This window comes from Magnolia sinica, chromosome 17, assembly GCF_029962835.1.
Source record: "Magnolia sinica isolate HGM2019 chromosome 17, MsV1, whole genome shotgun sequence".
Taxonomy (NCBI): domain Eukaryota; kingdom Viridiplantae; phylum Streptophyta; class Magnoliopsida; order Magnoliales; family Magnoliaceae; genus Magnolia; species Magnolia sinica.
Window position 1 is genome coordinate 47,758,806 of NC_080589.1, and position 20,056 is coordinate 47,778,861.

A 20,056-nucleotide genomic window follows, 5' to 3' on the forward strand; every position below is an offset into this window, starting at 1 on the left:
GAACTCGAAATCAGTAACACATAGCTACAGTTTGCTTCTTACACCTTTGTACCAAGAGGTTTGCTCGAATACATCCCAACAATTGCAATGTGATACATCAAGACTATCTATTGGAATTGGATTTTTTTTTCAGTGACCCAAACTGTTTATGTCATAGGGCTCCTCTTGGGTGGGGATGTCAGAAAATTTTATTAGATTGTGTGTGTGCACGTCTACCACACAAGTTGGCACTCACCATACAAACAGTTTGTATAATTGGAAAACAATCCGATTCAAAGGATAGTCATGACGTATCACATTGGAATACATCGGGAAATATTTGAGCAAACTTCATTTCGTATGTCATTGAAATCTCTTTAGTCTGCCTTTGGTTGGATTCTAATACAACAATAGTAGGCCAATGCTTGGGCCAAAATCCATGCAAGTCAGCTACAAGGTATATACTACAAAACACCTCTAACTTTCCATTATAATACCAGTCCTGCAAAATGTTACAAATGAATGGAATGGAAGGCCTCGACTTCTTGAGTTAAGTCTGCATAGCCAAACATGGTGACTTGGGAATTTACCATGCCTGACATGAATTACTTGCTGATACTGATATGTTGCTAAATAAACAAGTCTTCTGCAGAAATCATAGATAAGAAGCTGCACATGCCAGGATGAAAGATGTCTGATTGCCTCGTCCCACAGGCACCCTCTTTGGATGCACCCTCACATGCACACGTGTTCCAGGCTTGGCTATTGTATGGGGACATCTGATCAGAGCACAAGGTGGCCCCTAACATGAAGATCAATATATGCAACTGATTGTTTAGGAAAACAAGGTTAAAAAAAAACTGACGGTCCACATCCATTGTTCATGTGGTCCAGCTAATGAGTGGACAATTGTAATTAATTTGCAAGCGATCTTCACAGTGGGAGCACCTCATGCACTTCTCAGATGTGCAACATACTTCTACAGGTGGGCATGTATGCATGGTAAAGGTGTCTACTGGGCTCCCAAGCCTCAAAGTACGTATGTCAACAATGAATCCCATCTGATTAAGCGTTTGTTTGAACCTTCCCACTCACCAACAAATTGAGGTCTGCTTGTTTTAGTTCAACATGCTTTCCAAGGCTGAAATCACAAAATCAATCATCAGAGGAGAGGAAAACATAAAATAAATTGTCTAAGCATTAGAATAACAAAAATGAGAAATAAAGGATCTGTGAATTGTTCCCAGTTTCATACTAGAAATATTCACATCTAACATCATCTACATGTGCATACTCATTCAAATCACTGGAAAGCTGCTACAGTGGTTGCATGCAAAAATGAAAATACATATGAAAGCATTGAAAAAAATTTATGTAATGACATGTTCACTGACATAAAATACTAAATGAATAGGCCTAGATATGCTCGTTCCATTTTAAGCAGACGATTCATCCATTTTGAAGAATGACTTGAGCCTAACGTACAACTCAGTTTTCTGTAACTTGGATCGAGTTTCATCCAATTCTCCCTCCACGCACCTACTTTTGCTTGTTCACCCTTTAGAGTGTTCTTGAATTATTCGGAATGGAGCCTAGTACTATGTGGGACTTCCTGACATGCGAGTGTGCTCATTGTGAGATTTTCCACAGCTGGTTTCGAAGAACCTGGGTAAAAGTGGAAGGTTGATGTTTGATGGGCAGCTGATCTTAAACTTTTGCCTTTTAACAGCTGACTCCAAATTGTTAGGAGAAGGAAAAGATGATAATGATGGTGATGAGACTAGTAGTATCTGACTCAATTGGCTTTGAGAATATTAACATCGCAAGTCATAATCATGTTTAGCCTTTCTCCCAACAAAATTGGGGTTGGCTCCTAAATGGTATATTGGCAGAAGTTATATGACCAGCTGCTTGCATTAAATCAAGGTTCCCCTTTTACCCGGGCTCTTGAAACTAATACTGACAGGGTGGGCATAGTTTGTTTTATTACCCAAAAGAGGTTTTAGATGGACTCACGGCATTTTTGTAAATATCATTACGTGAGTTGTCTTTGTTTTGTTGAAAGGTCTTTTTTTTTTTTTAACATTATTGTTGAAAGGTCTTGATTTTGTCATTTGTCTAATCTACATTTTCTCATATATTTAGTACCACATTGAAGTGTTTTAGGAGATTATTTGACATATAAAGACCCCCTTTTCCTATTTTTCTTGCATAAAGTGCTTAGTGTGTGTGCCTAATGTACTTTGCACCTGTGTGAGAAGGTGTGGGTGCACAGGCGCTTGAGGCGACGTGGTGTGTGAGTGAACAAGGGTGCTTGAGGAGCGCTTTGCATGTATATGCATTGTCACAAGGAACAAAGGAGCCTTGAAATTTATACAAGGTTGATCAAGACCTTTGGTTGAGTGATCAAAGCTGATCTGGCTATTGAATTGTTCCCCTGGGTTGATCAGGTGCAATATAATGGGTTGGATCTTGCAAAGTTTGATCTAAACTGTTTGATTGCATTGGGTGCAATACAGGCCATTGAAGTGTGGTCACAAATGGCCACATGATGTATTAATCAACATAACCACTTGAGTTCGAATTGAGGTGGTGGTAGAATTTATAAATATTGAGAACACCTGAAAAGGCAGCTAAAGGGGTTGAGGTGGTGTTAGAATTTATAAATATTGCAAACACCTGAAAAGGCACCTAAAGTGGTTTTTGTTATGGATTATGATTGTTCAGAGTGACCGAATAAAACCAGCCCCATTGGCCACATTGGGAAATGGTCATTTTGGGCCACAAAGTCCCCACCCGGGCTCTATATAAAAGCAGCCCCTTGTGCAGTCTCTACATATTCTCTAACCCTTCTTTCCTGTTCTCAAAACTCTTATCCCATTTTCCAAATTACAATGTCAAAAGTATCTATTTCAGAATTTGGATTATTAATAACAGAATTCTGAAAGCTCAAGTCAGGACATATTTGAATGGTCAGAGCTCAGTGGGTGCCTTCTTTGATCTTAGACGTTGAAGGGCATTGTTCACATGATCAAAAGGTTGGGCTTGTTGTATACAAGGGGCGAATTTGTTGTTAAACCTCTTGCAAACCGATATGATTGCTCGTAGGAGGCAAATATTACCTTGAAGATAGCAACATTGTAACACTCCTTGAGTCTATCTTTAAGTTTCTTTTCTTTTTCCTCCTTCAAAATTAACCACCAACACACATGCACGACATCCCGGGACTTGGCTAACATTTTCATCATCCACCACGTCTTGGCTTAAAGTCCCCCTTTCAAAGTTCCTTTCAAAGTCCACAAGGTACATGCTCTTTGATGAGCTTCTCTGATCTCTAAGGATCGACTAATGCATGTCCAAGTGTTGTTCATATAGAGCCATTCTTCTCTTCTGCCTTCAAAATTCCCATTTAAATATTTGCTATTATCACCAAGATCTGCACTAGCGGCAGCTCCAATAGAGCTTGCACCACAGATATTATATTAGTCACCATGCCCTCCTACCATGCGATATGTGGTATATGAATAGGCCTATTTCAAATAGTTTCAAATATTAGTATTTTTAAATATATTTTTCTTACCATTTGTGTGTATACATATACAATGTAAACAATTTAGCAACAAAAATGAACTCAACATTCTGATAGATAAAAAGACAAATCTTTTGGAAATAAAACTATGATTAATAGTATTGCAATTACCCAAGATCTGATGGAAGCCTGAATCCACCTATGCGCACACGTTTTAGAGAATGAATCTGGTCAATTCTTAGGAATGGAATTAGCAAACAGAAGAAAATTTTCAAGATGCAAACTAATTCATCCAAAGGAGATAAAAAGCAGGATTAAGTACAAAAACATGATTAAATGATTGGCCTATATCCGCCAAAATATTGAGGAAAACTAAATGATATTTTAAAAAACAGCAAAAAGAATTTATATGTATTGCTTTTTATAAGCAACTGAATTTATTAAAACAAAAAAAGTAAAGGAGCCACCGTCCAGTAAGGCAATATATATGTATCACCAATACAAAATGATTCACAAGAAGCTCCCTCTTTAGCAAGCGCATCGCCCCAAGAGTTGACCTCCCTAAGGATATGATTGAAAGAAATAATGAAACCAGAAAGCAAGCCTTCAATTTCTTTTACAATGACACATCATTCCCAATGCTGATAACTTGGAATGAGGAAACCCAAGATATGGCGGACTAAGAATTCCCTTCAATAATGATATGATTGGCATCACCACCCTTATCCTTCCATATCTTCAGCCCAGTATTGATAGCCTCCAACTCAGCCCGAATGGAAGCATTGACCTCACAGGGCCTGAGAACACAAACTTGATCACCCCATGCTAATCCCTACCACCGCCTCCCACTCCATATTGCTCAGGATTGCCTGTAGAGCTACCATCAAGATTAATCTTCCACCACCCACTGGGGAAGAGCATCATTCTACTTCTATTGCTTTCTGCTAATACCATTAGTAGGCACATGCTAATTTCACATAAGATCAGACAGGAACCCCTTTTAAGGCATCATCTCCAGCCCCACTTGCAAAGGATCACTTGGATATTTTCCTTAAGATTGATAAAATGGTGTGATCCGTCTTATAAAATCTTTCGTTCCTTTCTTTCTAGATGGTCGAAAGAATAGCATGCTAGATCACCCTCCCAAGGACAACTCCCATCTGACTGGAAGGAACCTTTCCCCGCCCTCTAAATAATTCCCCAACCAACCTTGGCATGACTCAATCGATACCAAATATCATCATCATCATCAGCATCAAAGCCTTATGCCAACTAATGGAGTCGGTTACACGAAATTTATACAACATATATTAGGCCATGTTTGGAAACCATTGATTCCATGCCAGAAAGTGGAAAGGAAAAGGGTTTTTCTTTGATGTGACAAATTGTGTTGTTTGGATAGCAAAGAAAAGGGTGGATTCCATTTTTCCATAATTTGAATTCTTGGCACAAGAAATTAGGTGAGTACTGTGAGAGGGATATGAGAATTCCACTTTCTATCTAAACAAGAACACAAAACTGGAATCCATGTTTCAATAGTTCTCATGAAAATCATCATTTGATGATTATTATTTTCCATTATTTTTCCTTGGGAATAACACATTATGAGGGTGTAGGAAGATAGCAGTAGAATAAGTCCTAAGTAGGTGAATAGAAAGCATAAATGAGTTAATATAAGAAGCTTTATGTAATGGGCTGGACCCATCTACAAGAGCCTTCTCCAAGATCAGCACCATGTAGCCGTCAACAGATGGTATTATAGTAGTCCGTAATTTGAGAAGCTGCTTAGGTAGGAAACCTTTTTAATAGATTTCAGAAGATTGATAGGATTCCACTAGATAAGCATGAGAAGATTTCTAGAGTCTTCCTAGATGGACTGGAAAAATCTATAAATACCACACCATTATATCCATTCTATATTCTATGCATTCATCAAGAACACAATTCTATCAAGATTTTTCAACTATTAGTGCTCACATTGTATTAATTAACAAAAATCCATGCAAGCAGTCGTTGAGGAAAACTGCAAACTGAATTCTGGAAAACATAAAATGCAACTAATTCATCAATCAACCAAAAACTAACCTGAAGCCCAACATTTTTTACAAGTTCACGAACTTCATGATTTCTCCCTTCATGAACCTATCCAAAACATGTTAACTAGTTACTTTTAAGAACCCTCAAAAAAACATTCAGTTCTACACATCCATGTATTTCAAATTGAACTAAAGAATAAAAGATAAGCACCAACACATAAGGGAGAATAGAAAATCTGAAAGGTGACAAGATACATTCCTAAAGGCAGAAAACAAACACATAAACAACTTTAAAAGGAAGATGAAATGATGCAGAACACATAATTTAATGCTAGCGTGCAATGTGGAGATTATGAAAGAGTCCATAAAGTAATTCCATTAACAAAAGATGCTAACCTACCACGTAATTAAGAGTAAACAAATAGGAAATAAAATCTGGTTTAATCTAAATCACATGCCTGCATACTAAGAAATCACATAAATCAATTAAAACTAGGCCTGATGGAAGGATAAAACTTCTAATTTCAGATACTACTAGTGTTATCGGTATCACTGAGCTGGAGATAAAGATAATATCAGAGATATTTTGATAATATCGGAGATAATTCGAACACTTGTTGCGTCCTTGTCATACAACCAAGGCCTGTTCAAAATTATGTGACCTATATCCATAGGCAAAACATCACACCACATCGTGTTTGTATAAAAACCAAACTCGATGGGAATGGAACAACGCTGAGAAACCAGAATCGAAGACACATTAACCCAGGAGACTCGATAGGGCTAAGGGTGAGGAATGACTAGTATACCTAAGCGGTCCACGATGCTAGCAGAGACCACATTAATGAAACTGCCACTATCAATGATTACTTTGCAGTTTTTGCCACCACACTTGGCATACGTGTGAAAAAATGAATTACTGCACCAATCATCACTTTCTACAATTTGGCTTAAGGCACGACTAACAATTGTAAGTGGCACAGTCTCAACTCCAATTTGATTCTCGGCTTGTGATTAAACATCTTCCCCAGTGTAGGGGTTGGCCTGAAGGGAGGCTTGAAGCTGATTGACATGCGCATTGGTCATGGTCAATTGAGTTGTGGTGGTCCTATTGTGCGCTTCAATGGCCGTTAGATGGTTGTTGATAGCATTAAGGGTCTCGGCAATCTGCTCTAGATTCAGAGTGTGATGTAGGCCAAAACCAAGTCCAGAACGAGTAGGCATACACAAAGTAACTCTTAGGGGAAAACCTAGACCCTAGGGTAATGTTATGACAAAGACAAAACCAACCTAGAGATCAAATTGAACAGACTAGAGACATTAATCAGAAAATTTAGTAAGCTGTTAACCTGAAATACTACCCTGAAAATAAAGCAGAATGGCAATATGAAAGTACCAAGCTGAAAATTTAGCAAGGGTGTAATCTGAAAATTACGAACTGAAAATTCAGCAAGGCGACAACCTGAGATTACTATGTTAAAAATTTGGCAAGGGTAATATAGAGAACGCAAGCTGAAAATTCAGCAATGGGACATTGTAAACATGTACATTAACCTAGACAAAGATAGATGTCCTAAATGACAATGTCATCTGGACCAGTGTTCGAAATATCGGTATTGCACAATGTATCACACCCTTGGGATACAGATATGTATCGGTTATCGCACGGGATATATCGTTTGTATCGCATAGTTTATCGCACTTTTTGGGAAACATGGGGAAACATTGGGAAAATGGTTGAATTTTTTCATGAAACTTTGGGGATTGTTAAAAAGGCCCTTAATACACACTTTTAAATCATAACATCTCAAAAAAAAAGATGCACATGATAAATTTCCTTTGTATAGGGTCCTAAGTTATGCGATGTTTAATTGAACTAACGCAACTATATTTAAATTGAATGTATGTTATTTATAAATATATTATAGTCATGTATGAAAACACAACCAATTCATTGAAAAGCAAAAGAAGAACTGAAGAAGTAAAATTTGAGAAATATACATATCAATGATGGGGACTAGTTGTGGTCTAGACCCACATAGAGTTGTGTGGTGGCTCGTAATCATCATCTCCATCTCGACGGGGCTGGGTATAGTACTGCTGCTCCACAAATCGACAATATTGTGCCCAGGTCATAGTAGAGTGGTACTAGTTAAGATACTCTCTGACATAACGCTGGTACTCATCCTCACCGAACTGAATCAATACACTCATCCGTGGGTACTGCGTAATCGTCACAGTCTGTAATTGATATGGATCTGGGAAGGGCATATATGAAGCTCCCTGGTATCCATATTGTTGGTCATATCCATACTACTGCTCATATCATTGCCCATAGTCAGAATTGAATTCCTGACCAGGGTTGAAAAATTATGTGCCATAACTGTTGGAGTTACTCGTCGCATATCCACTAGGTCCATATCCATGTCCATTGTGTGGCACAGAACTCGAGCTACTCTCCAGTGTTAGTGATCTAGATTCATGTTGTGGCCTGTAACACGAGCTCTCCTCCCTCGTTCGTGATTCAAATCTAAAGCCACCTCGCCTGCCACGAACACTTCTGTCCCTCATGCATTTTGCCAACAGCTCCTCAAAATCCGAAAGTTTATCAGTCTTCTTTTTTTGCAGTAACTTTTGACGTGTGCATGTCTTATTGTCAACAAGACGGGGTCGTGGTTCTCCTGGACAAGAACCATGATCAAGGTCGTATATGGAATGATCGAAATTTTCCTCCCCGGTAAAAGGACTAAGAGGCCTCTTATTCTGTTACCCACCCGCGTCGCCGCCACCACCACCATCATCGTCCTTACTGTTATTAGAGTCAACGTCACCCTTATCGCCGCCATCATCATCACCGGACTCATTTCTGCATCACTCTCGACTCGGTCTCGGTGTCGATAATGTTTCCCGCCACGTATCCCGCGTGATAGTGATCGCGCGGCCGCCCTCCGGACTCCTCGTTAATGGGTTGAATGCATCATCAGAAGACCTCTACTGCTTCACATGTTTGTCAACATCAATCCCTTGTGTCTCTGCTTCTGGTGCAATATGTGGCTCTGGTCGCCCATCCGAGGTATCTAAGTCATCCGACCTAACCCACTGGTAAACTAGGTCATCCTCCGCATTCTCAACATATGCATGCTGTCCAACCGTCATCAGGTCCAGTGGGTCTTCCTGTGCTTTTCTTTTTCCTTCCGAGCGGAGCAACCTCTCTCGTAACTTCATATTGTAGTGACAATACACTAGCTTCTGAAGCCTCTCATACCCTATTCTATTACGTTTATTTGTATGTATGAGGGAGAATGTACTCCAATTCCTTTCACAGGGTGATTAGGACACTGTCTGTGCAATACACGGACAACCAGTCATTGTAAAACCTTGCAGTCAGTCCCATACATGGACCACCATTCGCTTGCATATCATAAGATTCTTTCATTATCCTAGATTTTCCAACATAATATAAAAGTTACGTTTACTACAGTGACTCACTTGGCATCATGGCATTCCTTGACTTCACCGCAGGGTGACACCCAAACATCCCAATTGCGTTGCGTAATTTAACAATCTGTTGATGGCGTATAGCAACTAGAATAAGTATTTAATGATTGAGATGAAGATAAGGAGAATGTAAATGCGGAACATATTTACCTCACTACCAAAGGTGCCTTTCGCCGGACAGTCGGGGAATAAGTGATCGTACACCTCATACACAACCCTCTTTAATGAATTATCTTCGAAGAGGTTCCGGCCATAGTGGTATTTGGGATTTAGGAAATACGCTGAAAGCCAACATATACACATTAGTACAACCCTCGTTTATTATTGCATATGGGAAAAAAAATCCATATAGGTACTTACCAGCCTGATGTAGTGGGTGAGAAAGCGTCCTTTCCCAACGATCGTCTATTATTGCATGCACCCACTTATATGCATTGGGAGCTTTAACCATGATAGCCTCTTTCATCAGCTGTATAGACGGATACAACGACCCCATCGACGGATTTGTCTCATTGTCCACCATCCTCAACACCACATAAATAGGCTCTATAATACCCACAACACCACGCACTTTATCCCAAAATGAATTTCCCAGCACCAACTCCTCAATTCTATAGGTTACTTTTGTCAACCTCTTTTTCCATTCTACATAATCATGAGAGGCGAAAAGCTCTCGTAACCCCTGTTTGTGTTTGAGAAGGCTACTTAAGGCAATATAATTTGTGGCGAACCGCGTCGCTCCGGGGCGCACTATATCCCCACCACACCTCTCGCGCATTGCGGCTAATAACCAGCTGTGGTTGTATACAAAGTTTGTGATGAGCCGTGCATCAGTAATTACAGTCTTCACCGATGGCCTATCCCCGATCGCCTCCAGCATGAGATCGATGCAATGGGCTGCGCAGGGGGTCCAATACATATGATACTTGCTCTGAATATCCTTCCCCGCCTTAACAAATGCACTCCCATTATCCGTAACAAACTGCACAATATTTCTCCTCCCAACATCTTGCATGACGTTGTGCATTAGTTTGTAAATGTAGTTAAAATCCTTGATCTTACTACTCGCATCTATACTCTTTAGGAACACCGCCCGTCCCCTGGAATAGACCATAAAATTTATAATCGACATCTTCGTCGGTCCGGTCCAACCGTCACACATGACGGTGCAGCCGTACATCTCCCATGACTGCCGATACGAATCAATGTATGTCTTCATTTCTGCATGTTCATCATCCAAGTATTTTCCCATGATCTGGGCGGGTGTGGGAGGCTGCACACCCTCACCCCCACGCTGCACTTCACTTATCATATTTTTAAAGTGCGGGCTTGCTGCGGCATTTGCGGGGATTTGATCGTATATAAAAAATTTTGCTATAAATTTTTCAACTTTTTTCCTCACATCCCCTCCACTAAACATCTCCTTTATTTTCTTTTGTGTCCCTCCTGCCTCTTTGTACATCCTCGGATCTGAAGGTAGATCCGGTACCCGCATGCTACTACTCCTGCCCATGCCCCATATTCCTCCCCGCCTACTACCCTCCCCTGATCCACCCTTAACACTCTCCCCTGCTCCACTCCCCCCACCACGCTCATGGATAGACCCCTCAAATCTAGGCCTACTTGTGTCCCACCTCCTATCCTGATCCCTCTCCCACTGATCCCGTATGGACTCTTGAATTGCACATCTATATTCGGGATCATCATCATTATCGAGATCCACTACATCATCCTCACCTGCATATGGTGGCCGCCCCAACTCCTCCCTAATCTCTCTCTCCCGTGCATGTCGTTTATCTTTTGTCTTCACATTTTTTTTCAATATGGTCCTCATCTGTTCTCGCACATCCTGTGGGCACTTCGGGCAATCCACAACATTGCGATACCCTCCCGCTAAATGCTCCTTTAAGCGGGTTACCCCACCACTCCTCGATACATGGCCACATAAATTACATATACTCCCGAATCGATTATCGGGAATGGGCCGACCGTACGTCCACCCTATATCAGGTTGCCTACCTCCTCTTCCTCCCGACATATTTTATCTGTAAAATAATATTATATTAGTACTTGTTAGGGCCCACCTTGGGGCATGTGCTGTATATCCATGACACTCATCCATTTTGTTAGATTATTTTAAGGAATAGTCCATAGAGCACCATCCACACGTACATGGTATTGGACGCTTAGATTTGCCCGATTGGTGTGATTTTTACATGGTATTCAATGACATGTATTGTGCATCTAATGGACGGTACAGATCAATAGATTGGACTATTCAAGTATCATGGTGCAACTAGAAGTACTATAACTTACAGTACTCCGAAGGCGCTGGAGCATTTTTTTCAAAATAGATGGGAAAAACTTGTTTTCTTTTTTTCTTTCTTTTTTTTCTTTTTCCTTTTTTTTCCGAAGGTAACCATATTTAATATAAAAAGTTGATATATCTCGCATCATGAAATGGATTATACTATGGTATATGCCCTTGGTTACTTTTGGAAGGCATCTGTAGTTGGCAAGCTTAAACAACAATCTGGACCGTCCACACTGTGGGCCCCATTGTGGATGACCATAGTGAAAAATTCTCATTGATTTGATGATTTGAACATTGAAAAAATGTGGCTGTCAGATGATCAGAAACAACATTGGAGTCCAAACCAACGGATGAAATTGGATATTTAAAGATGGACCGGACCGATCAAATGCATTTATAGTTTGAAAAACAGATGGTTTGGGCTTTTAAAAAAAAAAGATGAACGGTGTAGATATAATAAATACATCACTTTGGCGCCATGTAACTTTGATCTCCTTTGAACCATTCGTACAGCTGGAGCTCGAGGAGCATCAGTGCTCGCCTTTTACAGCAGGAAGCGGATTGCGTACTGAGTAACTCACTACGATAAGCCTACTGAGTAAACTCTGTGGGGCCTACTGTGACTTTTGTAGTTTATCCGCTCCGTCCACCCCCTTCATCAAATAATTTTAGGGATTTACACAAAAAAATTAAGTATATCCAAAGTTCAACTGGACCACACGACAGGAAACAGTGTAAATCGAACATCTACCGTCGAAAAATTCTTGAGGGCCACCGAAGTTTTGGATCAAGCTTATGTTTGTGTTTTTCTTTCATCCATGTTTTTGTGATCTTATGAACAGGTTGGATGAGAAATAAACATCACTGTGGGCCCTATAAAGGTTTCAACGGTGGAAATCATTATTCCAACTGTTTCCTGTGATATGGTCCACTTGATCTTTGGGTATGCTTAAATGTTTGTCTCAACCCCGAAAATAAGATGGAAAAATGTATGGACGGCGTGGATAGACCAGATACATTCACGGTGGGCCCAACAGAGTTTACTTAGTACGATAATAGCGTACTGAGTAACTAAGCACGCAATCCGATTTCTTTACAGCAAGTCCTGCACGGGAACCTAAGTGGGGCCCACCATGATGTTCACGAGAAATCCATACTGTTCATCCATTTTGTGAGTTCATTTTAGGACATGAGACCACAAATGAGCAGGATCTAATATTCAAGTGGGCCGAAAATGTGAGGACTGAACTTCCACAGTAGAAATATTCGTGGGGCCATAGAAACTTTGAATCAGACTAATATTTGTGTTTTCAGTTCATCCTAGTAGGAATGACGTTATGAACGGCATGGATGATAGGTCGGCCCACACCAAATACCAAAAATGAGGTAGATTCAACAATCCAACGCTGGTGTTGCGTGGACTATCCAACCTGTTTATGCGTGCTACTCAAGTGACGTCACCAAGTTACGTGGGTCCCACTATGATGTATTTTTTCTATCCACACTGTCCATCCATTTCAATAGATCATTTTAGGGTGTGAGCCAAAAAATAAGTCAGATCCAGGGCTCGAGTGGACCCCACCACAGAAAACAGTGGAGAGAGTGACGTTCACCATTAAAAAATTCTTGAGGTCCACCACGATTTATGTATATTATCTGCTCCGTCCATCCATTTTACTAGATAATTTCAGGGCTTTAGCCCAAAAATAAACCATATATAATGTTTAAATGGGCCACACCTTACAAAACAGTTGAATTGAACATCCACCGTTAAAACACCCTTTTTGGCCACAGAAGTCTTGGATGATTGGATCCATCTTAAATTCATATTTTCCCTTCATCCACGTCTATCTGATCTTATTAACGGTTTAGATGACTGATAAGCATCACTGTATGGTCCAGAAAGGTTTCAACGGTGGAAATCAGTTTCACCACTGTTTCATGTGGTATGATCCACTGCCCCTCTCTAAGTTTTGGGATAAACCCCTCAATTTAGATGGGAAAACAGATGGACGGCGTGGATAGACCACATACATTACAGGTGGGCCCAACTGAGTTTACTGAGTATGATAAGAACGTGCTCAGTAAACCACCTTATGCGCCGATCCCTGTTTCACCCCTCCCGCACGTCTCCTTCATTTTCCCCATCTGTCGCAAGAGCTTTCCCTCTCCTTCACGCAGCGAGGGTTCCGGAGAGGATTTCTCTTCCGTTTCCTCAAATCCGGCCTGATTTCTCGCCGAATCGCCGAGAAATCCGCACAGGCACGCTCCAATCAGCGAAGGAACCGAGAAATTGAAGAAAATATCAAGAAAAATTCGAAGAAAGAGGGAGAAGGCTACTTACCTGTCGAATGGCCCACCTCCGATCACTGCTATAGCCTACGGCTACAGGTATGTCTCCGATTTCTCTCTCCCTCTTTTTTTTTTCTAATTCAAAATTTTTTTTATTCTCCACCACCTACGGCATCGGCTTTTTATCGTCGTGGGTTGTTGGCTACAGTGGGACTTGTGAGTCCCCTGCAAACGCACCTGTGACTGTCCGTGACTCTGTTTGTCGATTTCCAACAATAATGGAGACGGAAATACCGCGATATCTAAATCGGGGTGGGTTGTATCGGCAATGTCGACAATGTATCGCACGATATCGACGATATATCGCACGATATCAACGATAATATCGTACGATATCTAAAGTTTTGGATTTTTTGTATCTTCCGGGTGTTATCGGGGGTGTTTCGTCTCGTCGTGGTGCAATACCGATAATATCGGCCGATGAATATAGTTTCTATATGTAATGTATGGTCTAACAACCCTATATGTAAATTATACCCTAAATATGACTCTATCCTAAGTGCAACACAAAAATCCTATGCTAAACCTATGCCTTTGATACCAAATTTGATGCAAGACACTTGATTTAATGTTAGCATGCAACGTGGAGATTATGAAAGAGTCCATAAAGTAATTCCATTAACAAAAGATGCTAACCCACCACGTAATTAAGAGTTCCATTAATTATCATACATTAATTAGGAACAGTTCAATTCAATTAGAGATCCATTTCAGTTTCAAGCCTTGTACTAGATGGAATCACCTACTCCTCCTTATTTAGCAACAAATCAAGATAGGCCTAACTGCTCTTAGAGCACCAAATTTAAAAAGTCCAAACTCACATGCCTTGAATTTTAACCATTTGCAAAGAGAGCTCAAATCAGAAGACATCCTTTTCGTTATAGTATATTACTGGTTCTCTGGCCCTTATATGTGCAGTCTCATTTGTCAAACATATATCCAATTCACAGTATAAATCCTGCCTAATCTATGCTTGTTGCTTTTCATATGAATTGCATAGACAATGACCAGATGGGCTACTAATGAATAGAAATGGATGCACTATATACAAGTAGAATATTCAAGGAGAGACTATTTAAATCATGTAAGCCAGAATTCATTTCATAAAGGAATAAAAAGATACATAACAAGAAACAAGAAATCCTTGCACAGTTGTATGTACCACAATGCGAAGTCGAGGCCTTGACATATCTGGCTGTGCTGGCAGTAATTCCACAGAATCTGGTACACAGTGGATGCCTTCAATGATTGTGCCCTCACTGATCGCTACTAGGTGTCGCCTATTGACGCTACCATCTATAGCTGCAATGTATCTGCAAATGCAGAATATTAGGATTCAGCAAACACAAAAGAATGAAAGAACAAAGCTGGAAAGCTGCAAGTCAAGGGCATTGATACATTAGCCAGCAACTAGGGAATCCCATTTTCTACTAGCAGCTGGTGAGTCCCATTTTTTACATTAAGGATACAAATGGTTTAAAATCCCTTTCAGTGTATCAGTTCGATCACCACCGAAACCCATCTGTATTGGCCATATTATCAGCTGATACGGTCTGATATGCCCAATCTGGGCTCTGTTCTGTCTAATGCAGATGGTTAGGATATATCGTTATCGCCGATAATATCACCAATAACTGGAAATTCGGAGAAAAATATGATAACAGTGAAATTTTTTCATGAAACTTCAAGACATGCCTAAATACACATATTTGCATATTTAGAAATTAAAAATTTGTAAAAAAATGCATTAAATAATAAATTTTCATTTAATGGGGCCAAAAAAGCATACATTTCCGTAAGAAATTACTCTAATAATAACCAAAATAAATTTATCTTAAGTTTCAAGTTGACCACACCATATGAAACAGTGGTAATAATAATTTCCACCATTGAAATCTTCATAGGGCCCAGTGATGTTTATTTGTCATTCAAACTGTTCATAAGATCACAGGGACATGGTTGAATAAAAAACGGAAATATTATGTTGATACAAAACTTTTGTGGCCCCCAAAAATTTTTCAATAGTAAACATTCAATTCACACAGTTTCATGTGGTGTGGTCCACCCAGGCTTTGGATATGCTTCATTTTTTAGCTTGTGCATTAAAATCATCTAATAAAATGGATGGACTGAGTTGGATCAAATACACAATTACTATGGGCCCACATTTTACTCAGTGTGCAATTCACTTCGTTCCGGCGCAGTTCGGAAGTGAATTGGCTAGTGCACCTCATTCCAGCTATTGACGTCAGCAAGTGATATGGGTCTGATCATGAGGTGTGTGTTATATCCTAACCATTAATCCATTTAAAGAGCTCGCCTTAAGCCTTTAGACGAAAAATAAGATAGATATAACTATTAAGTGGACCACACTGCAAAAACGAGTGGGGGATTGAACGTCTACCATTGAAACTCTTTTCAAGGTCACAGAAGTTTTGGATCAATATGAAAATTGTTTTTCCACTTCATTCAGATATTTTTGTTTTTACGAACAGATTGGATGCAAAATAAACGTTATGGTGGGCCTTAAAAATTGTTTAACGGTGAAAATCATTATCTATGCTGCTATCTATGGTGTGGTCCATATAATCTTTGGAAATGATTCATTTTTTGGATAATGCTCTAAAATGAACTTTAAAAACAGATGAATGGTGTAGATATAATAAATACATCACTGTGGGGCCAACGTAACTTTGATCGCCTTTGAACTGTTCGTACAACTCGGAGCTCGAGGAGCGTCAGTGCTGGTCTTTGCATGACACGTACCTATAGCAGCTATATAGCTAGTGTGAGGTACAGTAGCCCATCCGCTTCTGATGGATCCCTAACTGTGGGACCCATTATGAATTATGTACCTTACATCTGCACCGTCCATTAGATATGAAGGCTTATTTTAGTGTGTGATATAAAAAATGAACCAGATTCAAATCTTCAATAGACCACACCACAGGAAACTTTGTGAATTGAACGCATATCATTAAAAACTTCTTGGTGGCCACAGAAATTTTGAATCAAGCTGATATTTATTTTAACCCTTCATCCATGACTTTTTATATTTACAAAAGGTTTGATGACAAATAAACATCACTGTGGGGCCTAAGAAGGTTTCAACGGTGAAAATCATTATTCTTATTGTTTCTTGTGGTGTGGTCCACTGGAGCTGTGGATATGCTTTAATTTTGGGATTTACCTCTAAAATAAACTAGAAAAATGAATGGACGGCGTGGATAAATCACATACAGTCACGGTGGGCCCAGAAAGTTTACTCAGTACGCTTAAGCACACCATGCGCCTGTTTGCTTCTGCTGAAGCATAAAAGCAAAAAAAATAAAAACAAAAGAAAAAAGAAAGGGTTTTGTCTACGAAAAGGGTTTTCCGGCGAAAAGGGGCAATTTTCGACGAGGGTTTCAAACAATCTCCCGAAATCTCTGATTTTTCGCCAAAATCATGTATCTGTGAGTCACACGAGACGAGCGCTATCGATTGCTGCCCATGAGATTCTTTGCTTCTGAGTTCCGATCAACCATCAACCAGGTATTACCGAAATCAAAGGTTTATTTTTCCATTTTTACCTATTTTGTTGGAAAAAATCAAAGATTATCGAAGATATCGCCGATATTTCGCCGATAATCCAGAGAGAAACAAAAAATGGGGGTTTCGGTGTTGCTAGACTAGCAACACCGATATTATCGACGATATTATCAGCTGATACGGTCTGATATGCCCAATCTGGGCTCTGTTCTGTCTAATGCAGATGGTTAGGATATATTGACCACTGTGATCTTAGAGATATGGTCTATCCACAATATGTCCCGCAGTTTAGGCGGTTCAGATAGATCTATATAGTGTCATATATGAGAAGGAAGAGTCAACATCATGCCCCAATGGTACCATTTCAACAAACAAGTACCCATGAACTAGAGGTTAGGATTGTTCAACTAATTTGATTTTGGGACTAACTCCATGACAGTGGGTTCCATAATTTAATCAGTTTCATTGAGTAAATGCATGCCATGTGTATTATTTATGAGTGATGGTGTATCAAGCATCATACTCTGACAGAGTACCAAAAAACTCCCCTCAAAAGTCGAAATTCAAATTCAAAGCCCACCATTCAAAGTTCAACCTTGCAAGTCAGATAATTAGGAAACGGCAGCTCATGTAAATTTTACTACTTTGATCTGTTTGTGGGGCCATATTGATGAGTATCGAATCCAGACTTCCAATAATATACAGTGATGATCGGAAATAGATCTAGGAAGACCTCACAAAAAGGTCAAAGGATACTTATAAATCCAATCTGGAGACTGCAGGAATCTATGTAAATGACATAAGACTGGCTGCAACCTCCTGTTGGACCACGTGAATTTAGCCCCACCCATCGGAAGATCAAGCAATTCATTGTCGCTAACCCACTCTGCAAAAGTCCTCATGCTTTTGGTAATATGGCTGCCAAACGACATCTCATATGCAAATCTGATAACATTAAAATCGTCCCAAAAGCACCACGGAAGAACAGAATTCACTCTAATTGAGTTTAACTCTAACCAAAATAGGTGTCTTCGATCTGGTTTGCATGGCCCATAAACTGCTATAAAAAAGCCATTTGAATTCTGATGGCAAATCCTTAAAAGGAAATGGAGACTGAGAAGGAACCGAGTGAACTGTTTTCAAATTTCCAGAGGTCCATGTTCCAAGCCACAAGTATCCCTCCCAACAACCCAACTGCATCCAACACTATCCAGCCTTTGTTTTTAATCCCCCACAAAGAATCCAGTAAACTGTTCAAATCCGTCCAACTTTGTTTCCTGAAGAGTTATAATCTGTGCTTTATACCTCTTGTATACCTCCTTGACATGGCACCTCTTTTCGATGCCCCCCAACCCTGAACAGTCCAACATAGAATCTTCATTGGATAACTATGCGAACCCCCTTACCTTTCTTTTCACCGGCAATTTTGTTGATGTAATCGTAGTTTATAGAGCATTCCAGCTTGCCCAGCTACCTCCATCCTTTCGGGATTTTCTTCAATCTCTGCATCTGGTCTTCTCTGAGCTTCCGGTTGCCCCATTCCTCCACAAAGGAGATGAATGTGCGTGCATTATCATCACCTACCCCAAAAGATAAGCCAACCAACTTACCTACTCACTCCAGCATATCTAAATACCAATCCAGTTCTTACCCCATCACCGGCCAGGTCCTATCATGTCGCCAAGAGCTAGCATTGATGAGAGGTATTCATGATGCACCAACATAGCCTCTTCCATCCCCTCGCAGTGTCACGTCCCTAAATCTAGTGTCAGTGATCCGTGATTACTATACATCAAATTTTGGTTGACAGCCTCCATAAAACTCCGATTTTGGGGCTTCCAACTATCGCATACTAAGTCCCATAAGCGGGGCACCACAAGGAGGATTTCTGAAAGTAAAGACGACACATATGTATCATTTCTCAAAATTTCATCATATTCAACATGTGTTACTGTGTACAACTGAGCACATCAAGGCAAAACCAAAACATAAACCCTGTCATATTTACTATACCTGCTGTACATAACAGGGTACTACAAAAAATATATACACTGATATGTACAAGACAGAAGGGACAACTGGAGTCTGTAATCTCTACTCCTTCAGCTCCCTACTCTTACCTGTAAAAAAAAATAGAAAGGAAACCTTGAGCTACTAAGCCCAGTGAGTGCGTGTGCAGTGAAAATGCATGTTTCATGTCATGCTCATATCATGCACAGGCCTACTGGGCCGATAACAATAAAAGAAAGATACATCGCATGATGCCACTTTACATGTTCCAAAATTTTCACATTTCCCAATTGGATCACCAAGGTCTGAAACAGAGGTGGGACTTGCATATGATTGCTACTCACTTGCACAAGCTTTTCCACTATGGTCCACTACAGAGGTGGGACTACATAATTCTTGAGCCGAACTAGTCTAACCCACTTGTGTTGAACCTCACTATCTGCCTAACAGCGAGAAGTCATAAGTCGCCTGGCAAGACGATAGCGGACAATTTACGAGCTCGTCACACACAACCTATCTTTGCTTGCTCATAAGCAGGTCAGGTCGAACCTCTCAACCAATCGACACGCGTTGGTGGGAGTCGCCGCTTACTTTGGTATTTCGGCATTCCAGCGCTCTGTTCTTCCACCCGGTCTAAGCATTGGTTGCTCCCAATGGTACCAATCGGGGTTTAGGGACTTTCACCCAGGGACCCTCTAATCATGTCCTGTTGAATTACACATTTCCGGTGTGGTGTCCAACTCAAGTCATAACAAAGTATGTTTCATCGCATTTACAATCACCGTATGTATATGTCCACACACAAGC

General features: G+C 40.2%; 2 protein-coding genes across 4 annotated transcripts in view; both read right to left on the reverse strand.

Annotated features, from left to right (window-relative positions):
* Positions 1 to 458: 458 nt before the first annotated feature.
* Positions 459 to 20,056, reverse strand: part of LOC131230304 (putative ribosomal large subunit pseudouridine synthase SVR1, chloroplastic) — a 38,522-nt gene continuing 18,924 nt past the window's right edge. Inside the window, exons 7-10 of one of the 3 annotated variants that reach the window (XM_058226159.1) lie at positions 14,871 to 15,021; positions 5,594 to 5,650; positions 3,680 to 3,735; positions 459 to 1,120 (exon numbers count right to left, since the gene is read on the reverse strand). In XM_058226159.1, the coding sequence (XP_058082142.1) occupies positions 1,045 to 1,120; positions 3,680 to 3,735; positions 5,594 to 5,650; positions 14,871 to 15,021 (340 nt within the window). In that variant the 3' untranslated portion in view covers positions 459 to 1,044. Of the gene's footprint in view, positions 1,121 to 3,675; positions 3,736 to 5,593; positions 5,651 to 14,870; positions 15,022 to 20,056 lie in introns of those variants that run through there. The other 2 variants (XM_058226161.1, XM_058226160.1) reach the window with 2 other exon arrangements.
* Positions 9,098 to 10,561, reverse strand: LOC131230303 (uncharacterized). The gene is made up of 2 exons (XM_058226158.1): positions 9,403 to 10,561; positions 9,098 to 9,323 (listed from the first exon to the last, which is right to left on the reverse strand). The coding sequence occupies exons 1-2, from the start codon at positions 10,553 to 10,555 to the stop codon at positions 9,130 to 9,132; spliced, it is 1,347 nt and encodes a 448-aa protein (XP_058082141.1). The 5' UTR covers positions 10,556 to 10,561; the 3' UTR covers positions 9,098 to 9,129.

Bases quoted from the DNA above. Each gene is read 5' to 3' on its own strand.
- LOC131230303 (XM_058226158.1), bottom strand. From the start codon at position 10,555: ATGGGCAGGAGTAGTAGCATGCGGGTACCGGATCTACCTTCAGATCCG. The intron at 9,324-9,402 runs GTAAGTACCTAT...GTTGGCTTTCAG, and splicing joins TCACCCACTACATCAGGCTG to CGTATTTCCTAAATCCCAAA.